Source organism: Salvia hispanica, chromosome 2 (genome assembly GCF_023119035.1).
Source record: "Salvia hispanica cultivar TCC Black 2014 chromosome 2, UniMelb_Shisp_WGS_1.0, whole genome shotgun sequence".
NCBI classification, from domain to species: Eukaryota; Viridiplantae; Streptophyta; class Magnoliopsida; order Lamiales; family Lamiaceae; genus Salvia; species Salvia hispanica.
Genome location: NC_062966.1, coordinates 35,363,345 through 35,382,454, shown reverse-complemented (window position 1 = coordinate 35,382,454; position 19,110 = coordinate 35,363,345). Strand labels below are relative to the sequence as shown.

At 33.3% G+C, this 19,110-nt stretch overlaps 4 protein-coding genes across 4 annotated transcripts; 3 read left to right on the top strand and 1 right to left on the bottom strand.

Annotated features, from left to right (window-relative positions):
• The first annotated feature begins 317 nt into the window (after positions 1-317).
• LOC125204400 (serine/threonine-protein kinase STY13-like) lies at positions 318-2,803 on the top strand. Its single transcript, XM_048103057.1, has 6 exons — positions 318-716; positions 1,292-1,413; positions 1,619-1,815; positions 1,910-2,084; positions 2,174-2,308; positions 2,386-2,803. Exons 1-6 carry the CDS (start codon positions 428-430, stop codon positions 2,590-2,592), a joined length of 1,125 nt encoding a protein of 374 aa, XP_047959014.1. The 5' UTR covers positions 318-427; the 3' UTR covers positions 2,593-2,803.
• An 848-nt stretch (positions 2,804-3,651) lies between these two features.
• On the top strand, positions 3,652-4,954 carry LOC125203805 (bidirectional sugar transporter SWEET7-like). The gene is made up of 6 exons (XM_048102260.1): positions 3,652-3,749; positions 3,847-3,883; positions 3,977-4,193; positions 4,286-4,447; positions 4,533-4,655; positions 4,737-4,954. The coding sequence occupies exons 1-6, from the start codon at positions 3,707-3,709 to the stop codon at positions 4,872-4,874; spliced, it is 720 nt and encodes a 239-aa protein (XP_047958217.1). The 5' UTR covers positions 3,652-3,706; the 3' UTR covers positions 4,875-4,954.
• Positions 4,955-6,003: 1,049 nt separating this feature from the next.
• On the bottom strand, positions 6,004-7,550 carry LOC125206876 (bidirectional sugar transporter SWEET5-like). Its single transcript, XM_048106091.1, has 6 exons — positions 7,508-7,550; positions 7,001-7,037; positions 6,694-6,910; positions 6,444-6,605; positions 6,229-6,351; positions 6,004-6,141 (listed from the first exon to the last, which is right to left on the bottom strand). The coding sequence occupies exons 1-6, from the start codon at positions 7,548-7,550 to the stop codon at positions 6,004-6,006; spliced, it is 720 nt and encodes a 239-aa protein (XP_047962048.1).
• Positions 7,551-15,994: 8,444 nt separating this feature from the next.
• Positions 15,995-18,389, top strand: LOC125207120 (homeobox-leucine zipper protein HAT5). The gene is made up of 4 exons (XM_048106336.1): positions 15,995-16,521; positions 16,672-16,808; positions 17,029-17,268; positions 17,897-18,389. Exons 1-4 carry the CDS (start codon positions 16,443-16,445, stop codon positions 18,245-18,247), a joined length of 807 nt encoding a protein of 268 aa, XP_047962293.1. The 5' UTR covers positions 15,995-16,442; the 3' UTR covers positions 18,248-18,389.
• Positions 18,390-19,110: the final 721 nt, after the last annotated feature.

Below are 19,110 nucleotides of genomic sequence, written 5' to 3'. Positions count from 1 at the left end.
TTACTATTACTATATGACTAAGAATTAGGAATAGGATTGAGTGCCCTCGGTCAAACTTCGGATTAGATCCTAAAAAGTCGGGTCAATGGGTCGTTTTACCAATTTTTTTTATAATTAACTTATCTTAATCTATTCAATAAACACTATAATTATAATAGGAGTAATATTCTGAAGAATCTTTTCACATTACACAAACAAGATGCGAAAAATAAATGTACATATTATATTATATAAATCCAAAAAAAAGCAGCACAAATCACATCACATTAAATTAATCCGACTGACAAAATCTGAGATTAATAATTTCAAATCGGCAAATCCCAACTGATTAAACTTCCACACAATGCTGCTGTCCGCTGACAGTTGCTTTCACTAAATCAGCACACACAAATACCCAAACGACGTCGCATTCGAGCTAGCCGGAGAGATGGCGGAGGAAGACGTCCACGGCGGCGGCGGATTCGTGAGGGCGGATCAGATAGATCTGAAGAGCATCGACGAGCAGCTCAACCGGCACATCACCAGAGCTCTGACCATGGAGAAGAAGAAGCAGGAGAATGGAGGAAAGCAGCAGCAGCAGCAGGATGAATTGAGGGAGATTCCGGCGAGGCAAGACTGGGAAATCGACGCCTCGAAGCTCGTGGTCAAAGCGGTGCTGGCGCGGGGCACTTTTGGCACCGTTCACCGCGGCGTTTACGACGGAGAGGATGTTGCAGGTATATGTTTATTGAATTTTTCCCTTTTATGGATCTAGATAAATTAGATTCAAAGATGGTCGAATTAGACTGAATCTTGTGTTGCTGTTTTCAATTTCAGCAATGTGGTTAATTGACATGTTTTGGAATGGAAAATCTTTGTGTTGGTGATGAAACTAGTCTATGCATTCCATGTGTTTGTTAATTTGTCTCAATATCAGTAGGCATAAACCTTGCAGTATTTATGCTAATCTTTTATTCATAGACAGTTACAGGAGCTTTTCATGTCCAATTTTTTGATGATTAGTTGTTTTCTTGAAGGGAATAGTAGAATTATATGAAGAAATGAAATTCTGGCCCTCATTTGCTTGATAGTTGATACACCACCATATATAGAAAAATGGGCTATTTCTAAATATGCCATAAAAAGAGAGGACTGTTTATGAAATAAGGGAACACTGATGAGTGATGCAAAGATAAAAGCTTATTGTGAAATAGTTAACACTAATTTCAAGCTGCTACTGTGTTTCGATGTTGAGTGGTGACTTAGATTCATTGTGTATGCTCCCGTAACAGTTGATTTCTTTTATCTCCAGTAAAACTTCTCGACTGGGGGGAAGAAGGCCACCGGTCACAAGCTGAAGTAGCTTCCCTTCGAGCAGCTTTTGCACAAGAAGTTGCTGTATGGCACAAGCTTGATCATCCAAATGTTACGAAGGTAACGATTTTCTGCTAAAATGTTGGATCATTGCTTGTCCTTTTATCCTCTATTGCAAATTTCCGTTATTTCTCTCAAGATGTGATGATGGCCTCTGTCTAAGAACAAACTCAATATGCCTTTGTCTGTTTGGGATTTTCACCTTATGATACCTTTTCAAGCATACCGTGATTTGTCATGCCTCGGTGCTGATTCGCCTCTGCAGTTCGTTGGAGCTACATTGGGTGCACCAGAGCTGAACATACAAAAAGACAGCGGCCAACTTGGAATGGCACGTAATGTCTGCTGTGTCGTGGTTGAATATCTACCCGGAGGAACCCTTAAAAATTTCCTCATTAGAAACATAAGGACGAAACTTGCTTTCAAAGTGGTTATTCAGCTAGCTTTGGATCTTGCACGAGGGTAAGACTTCACCTTGATCTCACTGTGATTTACATTGATTTTACATTTGCTGGTTATTTCAATCACTTGACTTTTCTATGCTAAATTTCTACAGCTTAAGCTATCTTCACTCTCAGAAGATCGTGCACAGGGATGTGAAAACAGAGAACATGCTTCTCGATAAGAAGAGAACAATCAAAATCGCTGATTTTGGTGTCGCACGTGTCGAGGCTTCAAATCCTAACGAGATGACTGGGGAGACTGGCACCCTCGGTTACATGGCGCCCGAGGTATATCTATGTCATCTCCCAAAGTAGACAACCCAACGATTATATCATTTGCAGTATGCCTTACTTTTCTTCGGTTCAATCTTTCACAGGTCCTCAATGGCCACCCCTACAATAGGAAATGCGATGTATATAGCTTCGGTATCTGCTTATGGGAGATATATTGCTGTGACATGCCATATCCAAACCTCAGCTTCTCTGAATTGACTTCAGCTGTCGTGCATCAGGTACATAAAAACTTAAAAATTGTGCGCTTTTCTTCAAGATCTTCAGTTTTGAACTAAATCATCATCATTGTATGCAGAATTTGAGGCCAGAGATACCTCGTTGCTGCCCTAGTTCTATTGCGAATGTGATGAGACGATGCTGGGATGCCAACTCAGACAAGAGGCCGGAGATGGATGAAGTGGTTTCCATGTTGGAAGCCATTGATACATCAAAGGGAGGTGGCATGATTCCTCCCAATAAATCTCAAGGTTGTTTCTGCTTTCGCCCGAGAAGAGGGCCTTGAGAAATCTCCCATCCATTTCAAGTTTGTACAGTGTTGATGTTCGTAGCAAGCTTAGCTTCGATAAACTATACTCCACTAGCTAGCTTCTCCTTCATCTCTTGCTTTTCGTATTAGAATTATGTATCCAAACTCTTGCTCAATTCAAAAACAAAATGAACATTTTGAGTTCATTGTGGAAATGGTTTAATTCATTTTATAGCCAAAAAAATAATTTTCTAAGTTAAGAAAGAACGAAATACTAATATACTAGCATAGGAGTACTAGATAGAGAGTCTAATGTCAAAGTGGTATGAATCAATTATATTTTTTTTACTCCATCAGTTAACATCACAATTTTATCACTATTTCATTTCATTATTTGTACTACTAATGAATCTTATAGCCTTTTTATTTAATTATATTATGTTTATTTATATATTTTAATTAAAACAATATCTGAATAATAAAAAATTTAAAAGTATATTATTTACAGTGAGGATATCCTCACCGCATTATTTATTATTAATAGTAATATTTAGGATAAATTTTTAAGGTTTCGAGTTTTATTTTCCTTTTGATACATTGAGACTTGAGTTATATCATAACGTGAAACAACAAGACATTAATATGTTTTTATGATTTAGATATGCATTAGAAGTCGTATGTATGTCTATCATTAACAAATTTGAGATTAAACTTAGTTTTCGGAATAGGATATTTTATTTTTCAAATTCAACACTCGATTTAAGTTATTATTATTATTATTAATATTATTATTATTATTATTATTATTATTATTATTATTATTATTATTATTATTATTATTATTATGATTATTGTTAAGATTTTGTAAATCTATATATGTTGATATACATAGAATCAGATACCTTTCGTTGAGATAATATATCAAGAAAAACGATATTTATTACAACTACGCAACCTTATAATCCCAAAGTCAATTAGAATTAGATTTGTTATCAAATTCATAAAAGGATAAATTAAGATTATGTCTATCATTTAGATATTTAAGTAGCCTATATAAACACATGTTTACACAAGAATTCTGCATCGCAAAAATCAGCATCTCATTCTTTCTTTCTGGCCGTTGCCATAAAATTCTTTTTGAAAGTTCAAAATGCACGGAGTCAGCCTTGTTCGTTTCATCGTCGGCATCGTTGGTTTGTATCACTTCATTCTAGTACTACTAGTTTCTTTGTTGGATGTTAATAATTTTGTTTTGATTCTTATAATCACTATGTTGTTTATTTTTGTCAGGCAACATAGTCTCGTTTGGGCTGTTTCTGTCTCCAGTGTAAGTATATAAATCTCTTTATTTTCTTGAAAAAAAAATATATGTAGTACTCCTAGTATATAGTTGTGGTGATGTGAAATATGAAATTTGCAGGACAACAATATGGAGCATCTACAAAAACAAAAGCATAATGGATTTCCATCCATATCCATTCCTTGCTGCTTTCATGAATTGCATTCTGTGGATATTCTACGGCATGCCTTTCGTTCATCCAGATAGCACTCTCGTGGTCACTATTAACAGCGTTGGTCTCGCATTGGAAATTATATACCTAATTGTTTTCATGATCTATGGCAACAAGAAGTATAGGGTACGTAAGATTAGTACACGTATTCATATTTATTACGATTTTCAAACCCTAACCCTAATCCTAACACGACTTTAATTTATTGTTTCTCTCAGAAAATAATACCACTCTTCATTCTTGGCGAGCTCGTGCTCTTTGCCATCATCGTCGCAATCTCGCTCCTCGCCTTTCACACCACCACCGATAGGTCCATGTTGGTCGGCATCATTTGCGACGTCGCTGGCATTATCATGTATATCTCCCCTCTCAGCACCCTGGTAAACCCTAACTCCACTTTTTTCTCCTTTTTCATGATGATACTCAAATTGTTTTTAATCTGACAAATTGATTTTTATTTTACAGAAACATGTTATTGAGACTAAGAATGCTGAGTCCATGCAATTTTGGCTTTGCCTATCCGGCTTCCTTAACGGTGGCATTTGGTTTTGCTATGCTTTCTTGAAGAAATTTGACCCTTACATTGCTGTGAGTTAATAATTTTTAAATTCAATTATATAGTTTATTTTTTTTCAAATAAATCATAATAATATATACTCAATTGTGTAGGTTGGCAATGGAATTGGAGGATTGTTTGGCGCGATCCAGCTCTTGGTGTACGCCTTTTACTACTTCAAAGCGAAGAACAATGTGGCTAACGACGCCAAGCAAAGCGATGCGCAACGGAAACTTTCTCAATTAGTTTGATCTTTTTTAAGAGTTATGCAGCAGTTTGATCTTTTTTGTTATTAGCAGATTAATTATTTTGTTCTAGCTTTCAAATTCGATTCTAGGGTTTTGACTTGAGTTACTTCAAGTTTTTGATATTGTTTTATTACATTTGCAATATATTTCAATTCTTTTTTTTCTGAGGCACGCTTCAGTTCTCTATTTTGTGTCTATTAGTTTTGCCCTTTGTAACTTTGCTCCGAATATAAGAATAATTAAACAAGAAGCCGCTAAAATTATTTTCGAAATTAAGTTTGTCATAGAGAAAATAAGTTTAATTAATTCAAGAGAAGGCCAATCATATGGTTGACGAAACCAACAATTGGATTTACTTTTTCTCGGCCTTATTGTCTAGGAGGTCATTTTGGTCCCCAAAAAAGTAAAAATATGAAAAAGAACAAGATTTTATTTAACTGTAATTTGATATAGGTTGGAATGGATTCGAACCGGAAGGAGTGTCAGCTTAAAATTATTATAAGGTTTTAGGTTAAGTGGTAGAATTTTGCTTCAATGGCCTAAACTTTGAGTAAAATAAAAGGATGGATTTTGGAGGAAATAAATAGAGACAACATACTTGTTTTACCATTATCTTAATTATTTATCTCATCCTTTAATTTTTGTATATTGGTCTAGAAAACTGTGAATTTAGTACAAATTTGTTATTTTCTAAATTCATGGTTTTTTTCCAAAGTTTTAAAAGTTGGTCAAAAATTAATTAACACGTCAATTTCCCGAGGCAGGTTATTTCTCCTAAACTTTGGAAGTGATAAAAAAAATACTTCAACTTTACATAGTGTGTCAATTTCCCATGGTATTTCTGAAAGAGTTTTTTCCAACGCATGATAATTGGGACCCAAAAAGGGTGTGCTCAATTGAATAAGCGATAAGTGTATTGTTCTATATTTTTAATTCTTTTAAAACAAATTATTCTGCCATTATTGTGTTAAAGTGTTCTTTATCGAACGGCAAAGCTAATGCCTAATAGACACAAAATAAAGAATTGAAGTGTGCCTCAAAATATATTAATGCATATGTAATAAACTAGTAATTAATCTGCTAATAATAATAAAATTCAAACTTCTACAAAACTCTCAACAATAAAAAAAGATCAAACAAATTGGGAAGCCTTCATTTGCACATCGCTTGGCTTGCCATCGTTTAACACATTGTTCTTGGCTTTGAAGTAGTAAAACGCATACACCAAGAGTTGGATCGCACCAAACAATCCTCCAATTCCATTACCAGCCTACACAATTAATTAAATATATTAGTACTAATTATTTGACAAAAAATTGGTTATAGTATAATTGAATTTAAAAAGTTATTAACTCACAGCAATATAAGGATCAAATTTCTTCAAGAAAGCATAGCAAAACCAAATGCAACCGTTAAGGAAGCCGGATAGGCAAAGCCAAAATTGCATGGACTCGGCATTCTTAGTCTCAATAACATGTTTCTGAAAAAAAAAAAAATCAAATTATAATTAAGATTAAAAATAATTTGAGTATCATCATGAAAAAGAAAAGTGGGATTAGGGTTAGGGTTTACCAGAGTGCTGAGAGGGGAGACATACATGATAATGCCAGCGACGTCGCAGATGATTCCGACCAACATGGACCTATCGGTAGTGGTGTGAAAGACGAGGAGAGAGACTGCGACGATGATGGCAAAGAGCACGAGCTCGCAAAGAATGAAGAGAGGTATTATTTTCTGAGAGAAACAATAAATTAAAGTCGTGTTAGAATTAGGGTTAGGGTTTGAAAATCGTAATAAATATGAATACGGGTACTAATATTACCCTATACTTCTTGTCGGCGTAGATCATGAAAAAAATTAGGTATATAATCTCCATCGCGAGACCAACGCTGTTAATAGTGATCACGAGAGTGCTATCGGGATGAACAAAGGGCATGCCGTAGAATATCCATAGAATGCAATTCATGAAAGCAGCAAGGAATGGATATGGATGGAAATCCATTATGCTTTTGTTTTTGTGGATGCTCCATATTGTTGTCCTGAAAATTTCATATTTCACATCATCACAACTATATACTAGTATTAATTTTATTTTATTTTCAAGAAATTAAAGAGGCTTTTATACTTACACCGGAGACAGAAAAAGCCCAAACGAGACTATGTTGCCTGACAAAAATAAACAACATAGTAATTATAAGAATCAAAACAAAATTATTAACATTCAACATTGAAGTATATAGGCTAACTAAATATCTCAAACATAGACATATATATATAAATTAAACGAGCAACCAATTATCCTATACAAATATCTAAAAATCGAGTATTGAATTTGTAAAATAAAATATCCTATTCCAAGAAATAATTTTAATCTCAATTTTTGGAATGATAGACATAAGACTTCTAATACATATCTAAATCTCAAACATATTAAAAGTGGCAAAAAATCTAGATTTCAGTATATATTTTTGCTACATTTCGATCTTTATTTTTGTACAAACAATGAGATTTCTAGTTTCTTTAACGTTATTTGTATCAATTACATAACCAATCTTTTGTTTTGAGTCAACTTGAATTTGCAATTAAAATTTTAAAACAAAAAAAATTAAATAAATTAGGAAATACGAAGCACGAACCAATAATGCCGATGATGAAACGAACTAGGCTTTGTCCCTGCATCTTTGTGAGAGAGATAGAAAGATGGTGGAAAGAGCAAAATGAGAGTTTATACTAGAGTGATTTTGGATAGGATGAAGCATTAAATTGTAAGCACATTTGGATAATTGGACTGTGGATATGAAGAGACTATTATTGCATTTAATTTTGGATTAATTAAGAATCTAAAACACTCGTCAATGTTTACTTCTGAGGTTAGATAAGAATACAATTAATTTTATAGGTCAAATGTGAGCAACTTATTAGGCGATGAGTATGAAATAGCTCATCAAGATAGTCAACAAATAAGTCACGAATTTTTTAAAAATTAAAATACAGTTAGATTTTTGGATGAGCCAATTTCTGTAGGGAACATGATGAATTCTCTAATTCCTACTCCATTCTATCTTTTTATGTGATTAATAAAATATGCCGTAATTGAAAGGTGGTAAAATGTGATGTAGCAATGGCAAATCGTGTGTTTTGTGTCGTTATTGTGTCGACACAATAACGACATGATACGATAACAACAAACACGAACATGATCCGTTAAGAAAACTCGAAACACGAATACGACCCGCTACCCTCAGACACGAACACGACACGAACCACTCCAGGTCAACACGACACGATAGCAACACATATACGACACGAAACAATAACGACACTATAATAATAATATAATTACAATATATTAATATTATTTCTAATATTAAATTTTAATTTTAAATTTTTGAATAAAGAAAAAATAATAATATTATAATTATTTTTTAACGTGTAACACGAACCCAATAAGCCTTGACACATACTCATTAATTCCGTGCGGATTCGTATCGTGTTATCGTGTCGTGCCAAAAATTGTCAGCCCTAACGTGATGTATGCGAATAATAGTTGTTGCTGCAGCGATAACGAACCTGGATTCATTAATCATATATAAGTAGGTATATTTGTAATTAATACTATATGCTTAAAATAACATTAACTCGGCAGATCTAATTAATTGCCAATTAATATTATCTTACAGTAATACTAAAAAAAAAAATGGATGAATTATAATATTTTCGTACCCATTTCACATTACAACCTTCGCACAATTTATAAGCTATATAATCCTTCAAATCAAATTAATTAAACAGAACAAAAATGATTTAATTCATTAACCCCCAACAAAAGTACTTGATTCTTTTAGCCCAAAGACATTTTAACGAAATAAGAGCCCATTTACAAATCAAATTAAGGGCTCAGCCTATTATCTCTCTGACTTATTTAAGACCCTCATTGTTGATTTTGGGCAAAGACTCTGGATCAGAATGGGCCCGAAGTCTCAAGAAAATATATATACAAATACTGCTACAAAAACATACCACCGTCATGAAAAAAATAATCTCATTTTTTGAACCGTCCATCAGAATTAGTATCTATCTACTTATAGTAAAATGATTTCAACCATTTTTTCTCTCTATATATCTCTTTCGTATTTTACGAACTTTATATTAAAACTCATATCATGTACTAGCAACTAGCAAGACTTTTTTTTTTTACAAGAGAGTGGATAATTATTAATCAACCATTTGGAAGATAAAACAAACAAAGATTGTTATTGTAAAATACACACCATGTGTCAAATTGGATGAAACTATCTAGTAGTTGAGGAGAAAGTGACAAGAGAGTGGCAATAAAACAAATACAAGAATGTCACAGTATCATTCAACCCCACTACAAAAAAAGAACAAAGAAAGTAGCACTAAGTTTTCTTACAAAGCACAAACTCATACATCCCAAAAGCAAAAATTGTTCCTCCTCAGGTGCTTTTCCTTTTCTAAACATTGCTCGATTCTCTGTTTTTGAATTACTACTACTACTATTTTTTTACTACCTCCGTCCATGAAAATTCGTCCCGGTTTGACCGGGCACGGGTTTTAAGAAATGTAATGGAAAGTGAGTTGAAGTTAGTGGATTGTGGGTCCTACTTTTAAAATATTAGTTTTATAATAAAATGTGAGTAGGAATAAGTTAGTGGAATATTGGGGTCCACTACTAAAAATGGTAAAAGTAAAATGGGACAAATTTTGGAGGACGGACGGAAATGGAAAAATGGGACAAATTTTCGTGGATGGAGGTAGTAATTCTTTTCACTAACTCATTTTTATAAGTATTTTCATGTTGTCATTACCACTCATTAATTTAAGTAACATCATAGAAAATAATTAAAACACTAGCCATAATCTTTCTTGCGATCACTCACCTTTGTATAAAGCTACATGTCACATTAATTAATTGTTCAAATGGATATATTCAATAATATGGTTGATGAATATCCCTGTCTATTTAGCTTTTCTTTAGGGCAAGCCACCTTTAGTTAGGCGAGGAGGAGGACTAACAATCTTTGTCACCTATATTGAATCAATATGTTAATCATGTAGACATAGTTACTTATTCTAAAAATATGTACTACTAATATTTTTCTATTTAAATTCGTCATTTTCTAGAAGAATAAAGTTACTTAGATTTTCAATATGTTTATTATTATTACTAATTAAAATAGCTTAGAAACAAAGCTACTTGCTAGGAGACAGAGTCAAATTGGGATGTCGAGAAAAAAACGAATTTATTAAGACTTAAGATTACGACCCAATTGTTCCTTTTTTCACCAGAAAAATGTGCGAGAATATGCTCAAAGTCGAAAGATGGGAGAGAATGAACCAATGTCACATTAGCCCTATTGATCGGTGGTGAGCTAGCTATAGTGAGATGATGGACAATTGAAAGGACATTCGAAATTGGCTAGGATCAGGAAAAGAAAAGCGAGGAGATAGCATGCTTTCGCATTGGTGATTTATGGTGTATTTGTTGTTTTATCTTATTTGTACGTCTGTGATATTCATGTGATTTTATTTATAGGCTGAAAAATGCTCAAATCATCTGAGGGCGAGCAATGGGACACAATTCTAAAAAATAGCCCCAACAAAGCTAACAATTCATTCTATTTTTCAGTTGTTTTTCGTGTGACTAGAGATGCTTTGTTGTTAGTGTTGTGATTTTTCTTTGTTTCTAGTTTATTTGAAGTCTGGATTGTAGGTATAGGCTAGATCAATACATTCTCGACCCGTCATTCTTCGAGTCGAGATTGTAGGTACGCTGGATTAGGGTTAAATATGGATGGTAAATTTTACAAAGTTTGAACTAAAAATGGAAGGATAAAGTAAAATGAAACTCAAATGACTATACTTGTTTTTTCAGTCAAAAGATATCTCCGCGTACCCTTTTATCCTACCTTGCCTTAGCAAATAAGGAATCGTAAAACTATATAAAGAAGAAAAGCATTTTGCCTTTATGTATTTATTCGCTACCACGCATAATTGTACATGTATGCACCCACTAACACTATTTTTGGACCGTAGAAATCAATTTTAATTTCGTGATTCAGAGAACTTCAATTTCTCAATCACTTGAGATTTGACAATATAATTGGCCACAATAATTTATCTAATTTTCCCCTTTTAATTTCAATTTATATATGTTTACTTATCTATGCATTTTAATAGTATGATTAGATCGATGGAATTTGATAATAGACCCCCCCCCCCTCCACCGCCACACACACACACAATAGCTTTTTACATATTTGTGCATCTTTTTCTTTTATATATATCGTAAAATGATATGAATATTTCTTTATTACACATGCAAATTAATTATATAGTACCACGTACTTTTTAAATTAAATATTTTTGTTACATCATAGTTAACAATAATGCGTGTGTGTTGATTACCATATTAAATAGGTTGCACCGCAAATTAAAAAAAAAAAAAAAAAATTGCAATGTCGAATATCTTTCATTATGGCTATATGGACATTTAAAATAAATACTATATGGACATGTAGATAAAAAAAAATATTTAATAGCATTATCTGGTAGAGGGGGAATAATAAATCGAGTCTCATCCCGTCACTCGTCATTATAAAGATAAGAAATATCACAATATTATATTTTAGATTCCATCTTGATTTTAATATTAGAAAATACTGTCACGTTTTTTATATTTATGTAATGTTTATCATTATCAATATCGAACTAGGAATAAATTCTTTAAAAATATATTCCTGCGCTGCAATTTATTAAATGATTAAGAAGGAGATTGGTATGAATAAATGATTTATAAAGGAATAAACGAAATTGTGAAAATGATACTATGTTGGAAGGAATGGGCCGTTTATAACCACATTTGTGGTAGTGAATTGGTATATCTAATGAGAGAAAATATATGGTAGTACTAGTCTAATAGATGTTCTATTAATAGATAAATGCAAGAAAATAAATTATCTTTTGATGCATGTTTTTAAATGGAAATTGATATTTATTCTTTTGTAAGTAAGTTCGCATATTTTGATAATATTTGATACTCCCTCCGTCCCATAAAAATATGGACAATAGATATGGCATGAGAATTAAGAAAAAATTAGTAAAGTATGGCATGAGAATTAAGAAAAAATTAGTAAAGTAAGAGGGAGGAGGAGAATGGTATGGTAAAGTAAGAGATAACAGAATAATGATATATAGTTAAATTAGTGTTAGTAGATAATGAGACCTACTTTATTAAATTGATATTACTTTCCAAAAATGGAATGCACATATTTTTGTAGGACGGACAAAAATGAAAAGTGCACATATTTTTACGGGACGGAAGGAGTAATATATTTCACGCTAGTGGTTCAATTGAAAACAATCATAAAATGAGAAATTGAAAATTTATTACAAAAGTTTAAGATCTCATGTTCTCATTTTGAGATAGTACTTAGTTCTCAATTGATCAACTCCTTGTATATCACATTTAATTTTCAAACAAAGAAATCTTTTGAGTCAGAATATATTCTAATTATCAATACATTATTGCCTAAATCGAATAAATGTTTTGTTCTTCAGTTTTGTGGTCGCGCGATTGCTGAATTAACATCAACACTCATATATTTCAGAAATGTAAATAGACAATAAATAGAACATATTAATCTATATATGATGGATTATAAAAAAACATATTAAATTGGGCTCCCCAGCCCAACAAATGCAATCAAATGGAGTAGATGATTTAAAAAAATAATATCCAAAATGGAGTACTAGTATTTAGAACTACTTTGAGAGGCTCTAAAATATCAATTCTATTATATATAGACCAATTGTAATTGTCGAATACATTAACATGTGCTACTAACTTTTCAAATTATTCACAAACCAAAACATCTTGAACCTTACCTTATCGCAAAGATATACTCCTAATATATAAACAAATGCATAGATTCTTCAATAATAAAATTGAAGTTTTAACATTAAAAAAGGAGTTGTTGAAAGAAGTATAATTGATCGTAAATAAAGGTCCATGATAGTATGTTCCCTTGATTCCATATTGATCCTTAGAAAAAAGGATGCTTTATTGTCTATGAATGAGGATTTAAAACTAAGTAATTTCGAATGCCTAATTACTTTTCTGGCTATTTCCCTAATAAAGAAAGATTCTTGAACTGGTCATCTTTTTTTGTTAAGTGATGTTTCTAGGGATGTCAATGTAGCCCGCAATCCGTGGGCCGGCCTGAATAGCCCGCCAAATTTATAGGGTTAGGGCTGAAAATTTCTGTCCCGATAAAATTACAGCCCGATTAGCCCGCAGCCGATTAACCCGCAACCCGTTAGGGCCAGACCCGAAAACCCGATAAAATTTCTATTGTTATATTTGTTTGACTCTAATTCGACACTTCATTGGTTATTTTATAATATAGATTACTAAAAAAATAACTTTCAATTTTATATAATAGATATTTAAATTATTTATTAAATTTTTATTAACATAATAATAGATATATTAATTAGAAACTTTAAATTCACTAAAAATATATTTAAATTTCTAAAACATGCTTTAAAATTTCTTGATGTTTATGTTTTATTTTGCATAAATCTCAAATATTAGTATTTGATTATGTTTATGTTTGAGTATAAGCATATATCTCAAATTTATTATAATTAAATATTTTACATTTTATAAATATAACTAATTTTATCATTATTTATTGGATTGAACGCATGTTAATTTTATCGGCAACAACCCGATTAGCCCGTTGGGCTAGCCCGAAACCCGAGCTTTTAGGGTTAGGGTTGAACTTTTATAACCCGAAAAAATCACAGCCCGATTAGCCCGCACCCGATTAACCCGCAACCCGAATAGGATTGGCCCGAAACCCGGTGGGCTGGCCCGATTGACATCCCTAGATGTTTATATTCCTTCTATATTTAAATTATGTGATTTTAAAATTTATAATTATGTAGCTTTTGAATTTTTAATATTTAATTTTTAATTTGACAAATTATACTTTTAATAAAAAAGTAATAAAATGAATAGGTAGAGTTGTGGTTGAAAGTTTGTGGCATAGTTTTCAATGTTATGGCTGAAATTTAAAATGATGACGAGAGTTTAGGGGTGGGTAAAAATAACGAAATCTCGCTCTTACAGTACTAAATTTTAGGTATGCTGCAGTTTTTGTATTAATTAGTGAAAATTAATTTTTGGATTTTCAATTTTTTTTGGATATACTGTGCAATTTCAGTTTTACATGCAGATTCAGTTTTTGTAGTTTGCATTTCAGTTTTTCGAAAATTCAGTTTGGTTCGATTTCCATTTTTACAAAATTTTAATTTTCCAGTTTAGTTCAATTTGGCTAAAAAACTAAATTGAAAATCGAATAACCATCCTAATTGTGGATGTCGTAATAGATAAGTTCATTTGTGTTTATCTCAAAAAATATACTACTAAGTTCATTTGTATGGTTAACTAAAAATTGCAATATCATGACAACCTTTCAAAGCAAAATTCAAATTCACATCTGATTTGTACATAGAAAGAGATTGATTAAACTGATCGATCTACAAAAATTATTCCCAGACATGCAATTCCACGGCAACAACTGGCGAACACATGGAAAGTGGACCACATAGAAATAATTATATAAAATTCTGTCTAATCTTCAACTTAAGGGAAATTTATTCTTGGTTGAAATGATTAATATATTGGATTAATCCCACTAGCTAGAATCTGCCTTGATGTGCACAGAATAAATGCTAATTCATGCACTATTTTGATCCACATTATATTACACACGTCAGTTACGCTGTTTGAATTTGAGTCTTATCTTCAATCTTTTTGTTCTACACAATATAAACTTAATCAATTTTTACACTTCCTTTCTTCGCATAAAATAATTTATTTAGGAATTTACGTTAAAAAATTGGTTGTGTTTCTAAATTTTGTTACGTAAAGAAATTGGTTTATTTTTCTAAATCTAAGAAAATTCACTTATATTTTTATGAGTTGCAATACTTTATATATGTATGTGGGTTGTAGCTAAATTTTGCCTCGTCTTATTATATGGCTGATTTTGTTGTGGTGAAATTATAAGATCAAACAAATGAGAGATAGATTCTGTGGGAACACTGCGCGTGGTTATCCTGCAATACTGCAAGTGCTGTTGTTAGATCTGCAACACCTAAACTAGCATATACCCTCAATTCAATTTTAACCAAATGTATAAACTAAATAATTAAACAAAATTAAATGGAGTAATTAAGTAAAAATACCTTATATTTACACGAATAAGTACAAATAAATCTGTTATGGAGATAGCACCTCAAAACAAATATAGTACTGTTTTAAGTGTTTTTTACAACATATGCATATATTTCATGTTCTGTTCATTTCTGATAAATATTTAAAATGCTTTTATAAATATATTTTAAAGGTTTTTTCAGTAAAACCAACTTGACAACTAGTCAGTCTGCTACGTATTTGTCCAGTGTCTTGATTGGTTTAGATCTCATCGTATATGTTCACTTGTGTAATCTAATAGTAGTAATAATTTATGGAATTACGTAACTTTATTATAGATAACAAAATTCGGCAATCAATATAATATTCTTACTCACCTAACTTACATAAATAAAACTATAAGATTAGTGCTAAAAAAGGGTGTTGACTATTAATAAGAATTGCATAAGATAACATTTCCCATTACTAGTACTATTTACGAACTATATATTTAATCGAATTATATTATTATTTGTATTTATGGCTACATTAATTTCACAGCAAAAATATAAAATGGTTGACTATTTGGATAAACCGCAGCGTAGTGGCTACCGTAAATAGTGTGGACTTGACCGCACCCGACAACTCCCCGACCGCGGAGAATGGCTACTGTTTATCCTCCATATTCTACAGTACCCCCCAACCGCCCATGATCCTGTCAGCGCACCCCCAGCGCAAGTTAGCCAAGCCCAATCAAAACACCCCACGACATCCCCGCTAAATTAATAATCGGACTAATTACTCCCTGCCACCACGCCAATATTCCAAAGTCCACTTGGGCAAAATCGTCTTTTAACTGAAGGCACACCACTATAAAACCGCGCGGCCCCTCATCAATCAACTTTACTGCAAAAATCATCTTAAAAAATCGGCTAACTGAAAAACACCGTAAAATTACCAGAAAGCCCTCGCCGGAGGTCTGATCAAAGCCTCCTCGAATCAAGTTCCTTCGTAGCCTGGAGCTGACTTTTCCGGCGGGAAAATCACTGTTGCGGCTCCGGGAAGTTAATCACCAGGAGCTGGGAAAAGTCGTGCGGCGCATGATGGGATTTTGCATCTGCCCGTTGGAAAGTCCGGCGAGGCTCCTGTGGTGCTCGAGCTTCTTCCGCCACAAGTTAATGCTGTTCTAATAATCCATTAGTGTTTTTTAATCGAAGAAATCATCCGCCGTTAGCATTGTACTGTGTTTAGAATATATATAGTGTGTTTTTTTTCTGAGACAATTATACATACACGTTGCGTGCGTGTTTGATATTTGGATCTGCCGAGTAAATCAGCGGAAGGAGATGGAATCTGGACGTATTTTCTTCGAGCCGTCTTGCCAGAACAATATGCTGTTCGTTAATTCCCATTCCGGATTTCGAGGTATTCAATCACCATCGATTCTACAGTTTTTAATTAATTTTTTAAAATTCCGAATCTCGATGAAACTGAACTAGCTTAACGATGTATTAAACCTAATTTGAACCGTGATTTTGCTTTGAATCGGTTTTGAGATGTGAATTTGGAATGTAGTCGGAGGAAGAACGGTGATAAACATGGAGGAATCGTCGAAGCGGCGGCCGTTTTTCAGCACGGCGGAGGAGCTCTACGACGATGACTATTTCGACGAGCAGTTGCCGGAAAAGAAACGCCGTCTCACTCCCGAGCAGGTATAATACAAAATTTTCGCATTACGATTCCAAAACAATAGGAATCACGATGCTTTCCCCCAAAAAAGTTCCATTAAGACTAAGCAGCATATTCTACTCATCTTAAATCAGAATCAAATTCCCCAATTAATCAGAATCTAATCTGATTCGATCGGGAACATGATTTGATTTTTGGCTATGCAAAATACTCGATCTGATCAATTAATTGTGGCGATGATAGGTGCACATGCTGGAGAAGAGTTTTGAGACGGAGAACAAGCTGGAGCCGGAGCGCAAGACGCAGCTGGCTAAGAAGCTGAACCTGCAGCCGCGGCAGGTGGCGGTGTGGTTTCAGAACCGCCGCGCGCGGTGGAAGACCAAACAGCTTGAGAGGGACTACGATCAGCTCAAATCCTCGTACGATTCACTCCTCTCCAACTATGACTCCATCCTCAAGGAGAATGACAAGCTCAAATCTGAGGTATCAAAATTCAAACTTTAGTTTTTTGAATTTAGTCACTCAAACAATTAATGAAGAAGCTTAAAAATGAAGTATGATCACTCATATTAAATATTTAGCAATCACATGCAATGAGGTTTATTGAGTTTTAAGGTAATTAATGGCTAGATCCCATGTCATTATTGTTAGTGATTAGTCTAGAGTTACTTACTTAAGTCGACCATATTTTAAGCAAATTGTACATTTAATTATGAATAGAGTGACCTTGATCTTAGCAATTTTGTTTTTTTCGTTAGTTGGTGAAAGGATTACATTAAAATTCATTGAAAAAAACATTTCCTTGAATAAAATTCCAAAGAAAGTTGGATTGGATGCTGCTTCTTCAGAAGATGAAAGGGACACGAGGGGCCAATTCATATGCCCAAGATTCGTTCTTAGCTAATATACAATGTGTAATAAGATAAGCAAAATTAGTTGCCTTTATTTTAATTTTACATAAGTCATCAGTGAAATAGTAGCTTTTTTAATTCCCAAATAGAGAATATACCTTCTTAGTTCCTTAATTTCCTATTTAAATTAATCTACTATTTACATTGATGTGTTTTACAGTATCAATTTATCTTATGTATATATTCATAAATCAATACAGCTACTTTCCTTGAGTGAGAAGATGCAACCGGAGGAAACCGCAGGAGAACCGGGTCAGAAATCCGACCCTGTCGCGGAGGTGGATGCGGTCCAGCCATGCCTTGAGCTGACGGTGAAGGTGGAGGACCGACTCAGCATTGGCAGCGACGGCAGCGCGGTGGTGGACGACGACGGCCGCCAGCTTCTCGACAGTGGCGACTCGTACTTCCCGGACAATGACTACCCCGACTGCATAGCGGCCGTTGAGGGTATCAACTCGGAGGAGGACGATGGCAGCGACGACGGACGGAGCTACTTTGATGTGTTCGCGGCGGAGCAGCAGGAGCCGATAGGGTGGTGTATCTGGTCTTGAAATGAAGACCTGTTTATTAGCTTATTGTGTCATTTTAAGTTCCTAGCTTTGTTCTAAAAATAAAATTGTAATTTGAGATTTGCTGTATTTTCTTTGTTATGCTGGGAGTTAAGTTATTATATATATATACATATTATATGTATGTGTGTGTAAAATCTGTCCAATTTAATTTGATGAATACTTGTAATGTTTTGGAGAAAATGAAAATCATAGTAATGTAACGACAGAAATTTGTCGATTGCAACGGAAAACATTTTTTGTCGTTTCATTTGGGATATTGGCATTTCGAATCCATTAGCAATTTTAAGAAATTATTCGAGTTTACTCAGTTTCTGAACCTCTTTTTCTACCTTTACCTATTTTTTAACTGATTTATTAACATGATTTGTGTTTATTGTTTGTTTTTCCTTGGTAATTTTATTGCTTTTGCTCTCATTTTTTACTTTGAGAGCTTTTGACTTGATCATGAGCGTCCATTGGCCTGCTTAGGACCTGTAAGAAATTGGGTTTTAAAAATCCATTTTCTTTCTAATTATTTTATTGAACTTTTGCTTACCATCTTAGACGTTTGAGCTTTTACTTGTTATATCAAAAAAATTCCTAGGTTTGTCTTATTTTTATTATCAGAATTTATATTTAATTTTTGTATTTAATACTCCCTCCGTCCCACAAAGATCGTCCCATTTTTTCATTTCTATCTGTCCCACAAAGTTTGTCCCATTTCACTTTTACCATTTCTGGTAGTGGACCCCATATTCCACCAACTCATTCCTACTCACATTTTATTATAAAACTAATACTTTAAAAGTAGGACCCACATCCCACCAACTTTTTCAACTCACTTTTCATTACATTTTTTAAAA

What these genes read in the sequence shown, in the direction of transcription:
- LOC125204400 (XM_048103057.1), top strand. Translation starts at nt 428, where the DNA reads ATGGCGGAGGAAGACGTCCACGGCGGCGGCGGATTCGTGAGGGCGGAT. An exon ending in CGACGGAGAGGATGTTGCAG is followed by an intron (nt 717 to 1,291) that starts GTATATGTTTAT and finishes TTTTATCTCCAG; the next exon opens with TAAAACTTCTCGACTGGGGG. An exon ending in ATCATCCAAATGTTACGAAG is followed by an intron (nt 1,414 to 1,618) that starts GTAACGATTTTC and finishes TCGCCTCTGCAG; the next exon opens with TTCGTTGGAGCTACATTGGG.
- LOC125203805 (XM_048102260.1), top strand. Translation starts at nt 3,707, where the DNA reads ATGCACGGAGTCAGCCTTGTTCGTTTCATCGTCGGCATCGTTG. An exon ending in TTTCATCGTCGGCATCGTTG is followed by an intron (nt 3,750 to 3,846) that starts GTTTGTATCACT and finishes TATTTTTGTCAG; the next exon opens with GCAACATAGTCTCGTTTGGG. An exon ending in GGGCTGTTTCTGTCTCCAGT is followed by an intron (nt 3,884 to 3,976) that starts GTAAGTATATAA and finishes TGAAATTTGCAG; the next exon opens with GACAACAATATGGAGCATCT.
- LOC125207120 (XM_048106336.1), top strand. Translation starts at nt 16,443, where the DNA reads ATGGAATCTGGACGTATTTTCTTCGAGCCGTCTTGCCAGAACAATATG. An exon ending in TTCCCATTCCGGATTTCGAG is followed by an intron (nt 16,522 to 16,671) that starts GTATTCAATCAC and finishes TTTGGAATGTAG; the next exon opens with TCGGAGGAAGAACGGTGATA. An exon ending in ATGACAAGCTCAAATCTGAG is followed by an intron (nt 17,269 to 17,896) that starts GTATCAAAATTC and finishes AAATCAATACAG; the next exon opens with CTACTTTCCTTGAGTGAGAA.
- LOC125206876 (XM_048106091.1), bottom strand. Translation starts at nt 7,550, where the DNA reads ATGCAGGGACAAAGCCTAGTTCGTTTCATCATCGGCATTATTG. An exon ending in GGGCTTTTTCTGTCTCCGGT is followed by an intron (nt 6,911 to 7,000) that starts GTAAGTATAAAA and finishes TGAAATTTTCAG; the next exon opens with GACAACAATATGGAGCATCC. An exon ending in AATTTGATCCTTATATTGCT is followed by an intron (nt 6,142 to 6,228) that starts GTGAGTTAATAA and finishes TTAATTGTGTAG; the next exon opens with GCTGGTAATGGAATTGGAGG.